This window comes from Zootoca vivipara, chromosome 14, assembly GCF_963506605.1.
Source record: "Zootoca vivipara chromosome 14, rZooViv1.1, whole genome shotgun sequence".
Classification (NCBI taxonomy): domain Eukaryota; kingdom Metazoa; phylum Chordata; class Lepidosauria; order Squamata; family Lacertidae; genus Zootoca; species Zootoca vivipara.
The window spans coordinates 2332673-2342050 of record NC_083289.1 but is presented as its reverse complement, the minus strand read 5'-3'; the positions used below and the strand labels follow the sequence as shown (position 1 = coordinate 2342050).

Below are 9378 nucleotides of genomic sequence, written 5' to 3'. Positions count from 1 at the left end.
TGACGGGGCATCCCTCCAGGGAAGTGTGTAGAGATTTCCCTTACGAGCTTACTTTTCACAAATCAAAAGACCCTTTTCTCTTTTTAACAAAAATATTCATTTATTTATTCATTTTTTACAAAATGTTTTTTTTACATTTCAACATAAAGCATAAGACCCGTATTTACACTTTTAAAAAAATATATTTTTATTAAAAGAATGACAACGATAAAGACAAAAACAATATACAAAATGCTATCTAGTATAGTGTTATCTACCCTTTGCCTATCCTATTCTATACATCAATTTGAACCTCTCTAACTAAAAAAAGTCCCGCTTGCTGTTTAGAGTGCTGAAAGAGTCAATAGAAAGTGTCCAATCCTCAAATTCACTGCCAGGTGGAGGGTCTATCTTGCAGGTGTCGTCTTCCGGGCCGGGCGGCTCCTTTCCCGGCTGATGACATTCTTGCAGGGGTCTTCTTTTCTCCGGACGTCTTCTCCCAGGTTCCAGCAGATAGGCCGCCGTTCATGCAAGAAAGAGAGAAAAGAGATTCTGTTAGAAAGGGTACTAAATCTCATGAAGGTTAGACCCTCTTGTTGCCCACCCCAAACAAAGAAATGGAAGAAAGTTGCTGCTGGGGGGTTGCCACTCAAGAGGATGGCAGAGAGCAAGGAACCGGACCCTGGACCTACACCAGCGACTGGGGGAGCTCCATAAAGCCACAACAACAACAAAAGGTTTCCTACCGCTATGTATGGAGGGTTGTGAGGGCAGCACCACTCCTCTTGGTCGATCCTGATGGCCTTGATTTTCCTGGCACTGGTCCAGAGTGGATCCCACGGAGAGCAGAAGATGGTATCTCTGCAGCACAACGCTGATGTTCACGTTGCCTTGGCCTGGCGCGACTTCGGACGTTCTGTCACGAGAAAGGGTTTTTTTGGGGAAACGTCACCTCCCAACAGCCCATCAGACGTCCAAATAACTAACCAGATGCCTCACTCACCTGGCATGCAGCTCAGGAAGTCCTGCGGGTAAGGTTCCCTGTGAACACAGTGGAGCAGCCTCCTCACAAGGCGCTGGACCCTGCCTTTCTGCCGATGTTTACAGGCCCGCTGCATGATGTTCAGGCAGCTCCTCCCTGTCCGCCTGAGCCCTTCTTCCTCGTGCTGCTGCATCTCTTCCAGCCCTGAGTGGCAAGGGAGAAAGGTTGAGCAAGGAATCGGCTTTTCACCAGGCAAAAGCTTGCAAAGCACCCCCACCAGAGCTCCTCCCAGGACCAGGGTGTGGGCTAGGGGGATATTTGTGTGTGTGAGAGAGCAGTGAAGTCACATTCCAATCCTCTTGGCATGTTCATCTTGTGGCACCTCTGTCTGCACACACACCTGGGAAGCTGCCTTCCCCTAAAGCCCTTTCTCAGAAGAAGCACCCCTCCCTGCCCTCCGTAAGTCTCACTTACATGTACCATAGGATGCCATGTCTTCACTGTGGATGAAACTGGCATCCCGGAAAGCCAGATGACCTAGAGAGACAGGGCAAGAAAAGGGACGTCATCTCGGTGCAAAGCAAGCGGAGACAGAGGCAGCTCGGCAGGAGGACAGGTATGCGTCTAGAGGCCTCCACCCTCGCGGAGCACTCAGAGCAAGGTGGCCTGGGGACATGCCCATCCTCACTGCCATCGTTACCAAGACGTTTCCGTCCATCCCTACCAGGGAAGGACGTTGCTTGACTTACCCAGAAGCAGAGCTGCCACCCTGGAGACTGCTGGCAGCCTGTTGGCAGACGGCTTCGTACATGTCAAGGCAGCACTCCGAAGGATGTTCTTGCTGAAGGTCTTGCTCTGTCGGCAAAGGCAAAGGAGAAGTGGCATCAGAGAGGCTTGAGAGCACGGCAGAAGAGCCTGTCACCCCCAAAGACATCCCTGGGCAAAGCTGCCAACAAAGCAGAGGGACCTTACCAGATGCTTGGCAGCCTGGTGGAGAGCAAAGTGGAGGCTAAATTTCTCGGGATGCGCCCACCACTTGACTTGTGGGGCTAGATGGGAAAGAGCCCTCCTTGCGGCCTGCAACACAAGAAGAGAAGAGGGTTACAAATTGCAGGACACAGTCTTGGAAGCTCCTGAGAACAATCCCTCCCTCCTACTGCAGAAGTCCACCTCCTTGGCCCTCACCTTGGCCACCTCGTCCTCGTCTTCGAGGTGAATGAGGACGGCGACCAGTTCATTAATGGCTGCTTCTTCTGTTGTTGTTATGGGAAGCCCTTGGTCTCTCACCCAGCCCCGAAGCAGCCCCAGATGTTGGATGGCTGATGCCCGGGCAGAGGCTTCCTCCTGTAGGCAGAAAAGATCAGAGGTTGTGTTTCTCATCAGATCCGTTTCCTTTCTCCTGTCCACTGAGGTGTTTTGAGGCTGCTGAGCCCCCTCTCCTCCTCCTGAGGGAGACTGGGGGCAGGGGTGACTCTCCCCCTGTGTTTTCCAGGCAGGCTTCCAAGAGAAGGTGCTCCAGAGGAACACCCTCCTGAAGCCAGAAGATCTCTGCTGCATGCTAGTCTAAACACCAGCCTTCCTCTTCCAAAGCATTCTCTCCCCCACCCTGTGTGATGTCATGTGTTCCCTAACACTCACATGGGCAGTCAGACCGCAGTAGGTTGCCGCCACCATCTTCAGGTCTTCCTCTCCCAGCTCCCTGGAGAGGTAGGCTTGGTCTACCAGCTCTATCAACTCTGGGAAGACATCAGCTCCTGCATCAGGGAGGAAATCCAGCAGCGACAGCCGCAGAAGCGAAGGGTCCTACACAAAAGAGAGAATCGTTTCAAAGGTCTGAAAGGCCCCACGCTTTTTCTTTGAGAACAGGCCCTTCAGCATTCTGTCAGCAAAAGAGTGCTGGGCCATGATTAGAATCCAGATCTGTGCCCCCCTCCCTCCCTGTGAGCATCACTTGCCATGTCAGAGTCCAGAAGCAGGGATATCCCTCTGACGCTGAGCTTCCGGACTTGCAGGTGGTCATGTTTCAGCCAGGTGAGGAGCTGCTCCAGTGTCTCCTCACAGGGATAGACCTGCAGACGGCAGCTGAGCAGCTAAAGAGGCCCAAAGAGAAAGAAAGTCTGCAGTGATGAGAGGCTGAGGCAGGCTCTCCTTTTATCCACCACCTGCAGTTCTGCACAGAGCAAAGCCACTGAAGGGAATGGACCAAAGTTTGCCATGTACCTCAAATTCAATGGGTCTACTCTGAGGAGCACTAAAACAGGCAACAGTCCTTGGGCTCAAAGGAGCCTTGACATAAGCCACAGAATATGGAAGGTAAAGGCAGCTGCAAGGTCCAAATTCTGATGGAGGCTGGTTGGAGAACCAAGGACACAAAAGGAGCCGAAGAACACAACCCCAACACTGGGCAGAAAGCAAGCCAGGGCCTCCTTGCTGCACCCATTTCCTCCCGCGTCAGCCCCCCTCACCTCGATGTAGATAGCTGCCGCTACTTGTGGCATTCCGGCAAACTCCTGGTCCTCGAGAGCAGCGGTGATGTTTTCCACCATCGGAGGGATCCACCAGTGTCGCTTTCCGACAGCTCTGAAATGGAGAACCAGATCTGGGTGAGGAAGGGAAAGGCACCGCAGGAAGCCAACAGGGGCACAGTCTGATCCCATGCCTTGACCTCCGTTTGCCAGACTATTGGGGAAGGTCACCTCTTACCTCACCATGGCAGACAACCCCTGGCTGAAATTCTCCCGGCAGAAAAGTTGGTCGATGATGGCCGCCTCTACTTGCTCTCCAGTGGTGCCGAGAAGGAGGTGCAGAACTTCCTTAGCCCCTCTGTAACCAAAGCAAGGCCACTTTTAGCAGGCGGGTCATTGCCACCCACTCCAATTCCTTCCCCATCCTTGCTCCCTAGCAGCAGCCTGAAGGAGAGCCTCCCTTGGAAAACCAAGCTGGACTGGCAACCCCCCCGAGGTTGAAGGGAAAAGGACTCCATTGGCGCCTTTGCAACACACTACTCACCCAAGGAATTCCTGGTCGTAGTGGAAGTTGACTACCATCCCCAGGAGAGCGATCAGCAGCTGCGGGAAGTTCCGGCGCACAGCTGCCTTGTATACCTCCATTCTGAGGATGGCGTGCAACAGGCTGCTGAGATGTTGCTGGAAGAGAGAGAGGTGCAAGTCACTTTCCCTGCTTTTCTGCAGAATCCAGAAACCCCTCGATATTACCCTGGGAAGAAGGAAGCCAGAAAGCAGGTGGGTCGTCCTTACCACTTGGGTGGCAGATTCCGCCAAGGGGCTTTGGTAAAGCTGCTCGGCCATGAGATGGAGCAGTTGTTCTTGGTCGGCCGATGCCAAAACCTCCTTCCATACTCTCTCGCAGTCTCTGTGAATGCAAAAACAAGAGCAATGGTCAGATTCAAGTCTTCTGCTTGCTGCCATGCCACACAGAGAGGAAATGGCAGCAAGGGCTTTCTGAGCAAGCCCTGCACCTTGCCAAGCTTTCCCTTAGCCCAGTAGAACCTGCCTGGAGGGCTCCGTACCTGAAGGGAAACTGGAGGAGGTATGCAACCACTTTTGCCAGGTGTTGGGGTGGCATGATGGACAAAGCAAAGGCGGCCATGTTTCTGCCCTGCACTGTAGGCCCCTGGGTGATCTTATAGAAGGCCTCCAGCAGCACCTCCACCTGTCAGAGAAAAGGAGAGGGTTGCTGGGAGAGTACAAGGAAGCGGGGCTGTCTGCCGGCGGATCCCCCCACCCCTCATAGAAAGAGGGGCCCCCCTTGACCTGTGCCACCACAGCCATCTTCCTTCGAAGGTACCACTCAGGGTCCTTGGGAGTTTTGGACCCAGGCAGCTCCAGGGCGCCAGTTGCCCCCCCTTATCCATTCTTGGCCAAGAGAAGGAGCTTGCCAGTCTGCTCCCAGGAGGAGGAGGATTCCCCATGGCTGGACCCATGTTTCTCAGGACCCTTGGCTGAGGTTCCTGTCCTGACATTGCCAGGCCTCTCTAAACAAACATGTGTCCTGGCCACCCAGTGGCATGAGGTTGCCTCCCCTACAGCAGAAGAAGTGGAGAATCTTCTTCTCTCCTACCTTTGCAGACACCTTACCTCCACTTTTGTGCCGCTAAACTGCTTGATGAACTCTTGCAGCAAGTGGGAGATGTCCAAGGGGTTGAAGCTGCTCTCGACAACCAGATCACTGGCCAGGAAGCACATGGCCTCCAAGAGCTGCTCCTCAGGAAGATAGGCACCAAAGACCTGAAGCAAGAGAGGAAGGTCAGAGATGCCCACAGGTCAGGGCTGGGGAGCAGAAAGCCCAGCTGCTGTCTCTGCGGAACCCAGAACATGTGGCTTGAGAGGCCGCTGTGCCTTGTGTGACAGTGACTTACCCTGGCAAGAGAGTAACAATTATTCAGGAACAATTCAGGAACCGCTCCTCCGGTGGATTGGAGGACCTTCCGAGCTCGGATGAGGAGTGTTTGGTTCCACGACGTTCGTGCCAGCGTCTCTGCAAAGGGAAACCAAAGGGTTAGTTTGGGCCTTGCTCACCCCACCCCATTCTGGAATGCATTCCTTCCAGTCTTACCTTCTTTGCGCCGCAGGATGGGCAGAAGATGGCAGAGGGCCTCTGCTGCCCGCTGCCTGCACTCCGGGTCTGGATCCAATGCAGACAGACAGGAAATGGCCACCAGTTGGCCAAGGGAGGATGCAGGAAGCGCTACCGATGGCTGAGAAGAGACCCAGAGAAGTGACTGATAAGAGAAGAGACCCATCACCATTTTCCCTATAACATTCTTATTAAATCTTCAAAAGATTCCCAAACATTTAGCATGCTATACAGAAAAAAAACAAAACCCATTTCTTTTGACTTCCTACCCCTCTTTTCCTGATGTTTGCTATTTACTTCTTTTTACTCACTAGGATTTGCTCTGCTATGGCCCAGCTCTCTTCTCAAAATGGGTTATATGCTGGGATGCCTGATTGTCCCTTGGGCACCTTGCAGGGTGGGCCTAGAAGGGGCAGCCTGAAGGCCTTGTCAGCCCTGCATGGTTGCAATGCTTCCCTTCAGTAACTCACATATTCCTGGATCTTCTGCAGGAGGGCAGAAAGATCTTGGAGCGCCTTCCTTCGGATCTTCCCACTCTTCATCCTGGTGACGACATCTGTAAGTCTGGCCTTCAGCTGGTCCTTCCTGAAGCCGTCGGGAGGAGGATCAGCGGCACCCAGAGAGCCTGTGGTTGAGATGCTGAGGGGAGAGAGGAGTAGCACTTTTGTAAAAAGGTTTTATTGCCTTCCATCCTTCTCAGACCCCAAGCACCACCACAATAGAAATGGACCCGGGGGGGGGGGGGCTTTTGAAAGCAATTGATTACGGGGGGCGGGGAGCGGTTCACATAGCATTACCTTGCAAAAAGATCCTCCTCATCTTCCAGGCTGATTACCGATATTTGATCTTCGTCGAAATCAATTCCCTGTCCATGAGATAAGAGAAACAGGAACATCAGAATGTGAAGAATGGATCAGACCCATTCATAGAATCATAGAATCATAGAGTTGGAAGAGACCACAAGGGCCATCCAGTCCAACCCCCTGCCAAGCAGGAAACACCATCAAAGCATTCCTGACAGATGGCTGTCAAGCCTCCGCTTAAAGACCTCCAAAGAAGGAGACTCCACCACACTCCTTGGCAGCAAATTCCATTGCCGAACAGCTCTTACTGTCAGGAAGTTCTTCCTAATGTTTAGGTGGAATTTTCTTTCTTGTAGTTTGAATCCATTGCTCCGTGTCCGCTTCTCTGGAGCAGCAGAAAACAACCTTTCTCCCTCCTCTATATGACATCCTTTTATATATTTGAACATGGTTATCATATCACCCCTTAACCTTCTCTTCTCCAGGCTGCCCAGGAGGACTCCCCTGTCGTGAGTGCCTGCAGGTCCTGTCCCTGCCTCTCACCACCTGGCCTAGGGCGGGGCCTGGCAGGCCTCAAATAGGTCTGCTGCTTCCACTGCTGCTGCTGCCCAGGAGGACTCCCCTGTCGTGAGTGCCTGCAGCACAATTCAAAGTGTTGGTGTTGACCTTTAAAGCCCTAAACGGCCTCGGTCCGGTATACCTGAAGGAGCGTCTCCACCCCCATCGTTCTGCCCGGACACTGAGGTCCAGTTCCGGGGGCCTTCTGGCGGTTCCCTCACTACGAGAAGCCAAGCTACAGGGAACCAGGCAGAGGGCCTTCTCGGTAGTGGCTCCCACCCTGTGGAATGCCCTCCCACTAGAGGTCAAAGAGAACAACAACTACCAGACCTTTAGAAGGCATCTCAAGGCAGCCCTGTTTAGGGAAGCTTTTAATGTTTGATGGATCTCTGTATTTTAATGTTTGATGGATTTCTGTGTTTTAGAATTTGTTTTGTTGGAAGCCGCCCAGAGTGGCTGGGGGAACCCGGCCAGATGGGCGGGGTATAAATAATAAATTATTATTATTATTATTATTAAACATACCCAGCTCCCTAAGCCGTTCCTCATAAGGCATCGTTTCCAGGCCTTTGACCATTTTGGTTGCCCTCTTCTGGACACGTTCCAGCTTATCAGTATCCTTCTTGAACTGTGGTGCCCAGAACTGGACACAGTACTCCAGGTGAGGTCTGACCAGAGCAGAATACAGTGGTACTATTACTTCCCTTGATCTAGATGCTATACTCCTATTGATGCAGCCCAGAATTGCATAGGCTTTTTTAGCTGCTGCATCACACTGCTGACTCATGTCAAGTTTGTGGTCTACCAAGACTCCTAGATCCTTTTCACATGTACTGCTCTCAAGCCAGGTGTCTCCCATCCTGTATTTGTGCCTTTCATTTTTTTTGCCCAAGTGTAGTACTTTACATTTCTCCTTGTTAAAATTCATCTTGTTTGCTTTGGCCCAGTTGTCTAATCTGTTAAGGTCATTCTGAAGTGTGATCCTGTCCTCTGGGGTGTTAGCCACCCCTCCCAATTTGGTGTCATCTGCAAACTTGCTCAGGATGCCCTCAAGCCCATCATCCAAGTCATTCATGTTCTTGTGCTGATCAGGAAAGCACAGACGAGGTAGGTTGGGAAACAAACTGCAAATCTCTGTCCTCCATTTCCTTAGAGACCTTATTCACCCATCCATCCCTCCATCCATCCATTTGGAGTATTTGTACCCCTCTGTTAAGCCAAAAAGGCTCCAAGAGAGCCTTCCATGAAATGAAATGCAAGAAACTCCCTAATGGCAGACTTCTCTTGTAATTAACAGTATGACAAACAGAAATACAACCCACAAGGAAAGGGGGCAAGGAGGGCAGAGGAAAAGGCAACTCCCAAGCTCAGGCCCCAGTGTCTAGAATGCTGATCCAATGGCTGCCTCCAGATGACAGTTGGGGGAGAGGAGGCCTGAGGGAGCTGGCCTGTCTCAGCAGAGGCCATGGCGCTGTTTCCCATCCGCCAGGCCTCCTGTCTCTCTCTCCCTCGCCTGCACCTGGGAGCAGCCCTTCCCTGCCATGGACTCTGTGGACAGGTGGGCAGCAGGGCTCCCTGCCTCAGCTCTGCAGAAAAACCAGCTGCATTTGGCACCCCCTTCCCCTCCACTGGGCCAGCCACTCCCTCTCTCTTTTCTTCTTCTTCTTCCTCTGTTTTTCCCTTTCCCTGCAAACTGTAGTACAAAGAGAACATCCAGTATGTAGAAATAGAAAGGAAGCCTCTCCCACATTCACATGTACATAAATCAAAAGGAAGATTCAATCGACTGCAATATAGGACGCTGAATTTCCCTTTTTGGCATTCCTTCTCCCCTTCCAAAGCTCAACCCTTTCTTTGAATTAGTATAGCTCTTGGCCAAACTTGGTGATACCATTAATCTAGGTTCCAATGGCAAGCTCCACTTACCTCCAGGTTTCTTTGGGACGCCATCTTCTAATGTAGTGACTGAGCGAAGGTCACTACAGGCCGCCTCTGCCAACCTCGAGATGCTGAGGATGCAGGAAGCTCTGTTCAAAGGGTCACAAGTTCCGTTGCTAGGCAACGTCAGTTGAGAATGTGGAATTCCCGGCCTCAGGACCAAGGTTCTAGGAGAGTCCGTCCGTGTGGCCTAGTGGTTAGAGCCATGCAACGCGAGGGTGATATTTATACGAGTTTGATACTTTTTTCTGTTCTTTGTATCCTGCTTTGCAGACTCTGGTTGTCTCCCAAAGCAGCTGGCATCGATTTCAAAGAGGAGGGGGGGGGGGAGAGAAGTCCTGTCCTCAGGTTAGGAAAGTCCAAAGACAAGACACCCAATGGAAGGGATGTGGAGGAAGAAGGCAGAGGAAGAGCCCCTTTCCCTTGGCCCAAGGAGAGGCCTGAGATGTCCCCAGGCAAGTCCTGTCCTGCTGGGGCCAAGCTCTTCTGGGACAGAGACGCAGCAACTGACCCTGTAGGCCT

The 9378-nt window shown here is 52.1% G+C and overlaps 2 protein-coding genes across 2 annotated transcripts; both read right to left on the bottom strand.

The window, feature by feature from the left end:
• Positions 1-718: 718 nt before the first annotated feature.
• On the bottom strand, positions 719-2355 carry LOC132593170 (uncharacterized). Its single transcript, XM_060282538.1, has 6 exons — positions 2147-2355; positions 1934-2038; positions 1711-1816; positions 1436-1498; positions 983-1165; positions 719-895 (listed from the first exon to the last, which is right to left on the bottom strand). Exons 1-6 carry the CDS (start codon positions 2339-2341, stop codon positions 861-863), a joined length of 687 nt encoding a protein of 228 aa, XP_060138521.1. The 5' UTR covers positions 2342-2355; the 3' UTR covers positions 719-860.
• Positions 2356-3966: 1611 nt separating this feature from the next.
• On the bottom strand, positions 3967-8868 carry LOC132593184 (maestro heat-like repeat-containing protein family member 7). Its single transcript, XM_060282708.1, has 9 exons — positions 8845-8868; positions 6355-6422; positions 6028-6196; positions 5537-5678; positions 5340-5458; positions 5059-5208; positions 4491-4633; positions 4219-4333; positions 3967-4107 (listed from the first exon to the last, which is right to left on the bottom strand). The coding sequence occupies exons 1-9, from the start codon at positions 8866-8868 to the stop codon at positions 3967-3969; spliced, it is 1071 nt and encodes a 356-aa protein (XP_060138691.1).
• Between the last annotated feature and the right edge of the window lie 510 nt (positions 8869-9378).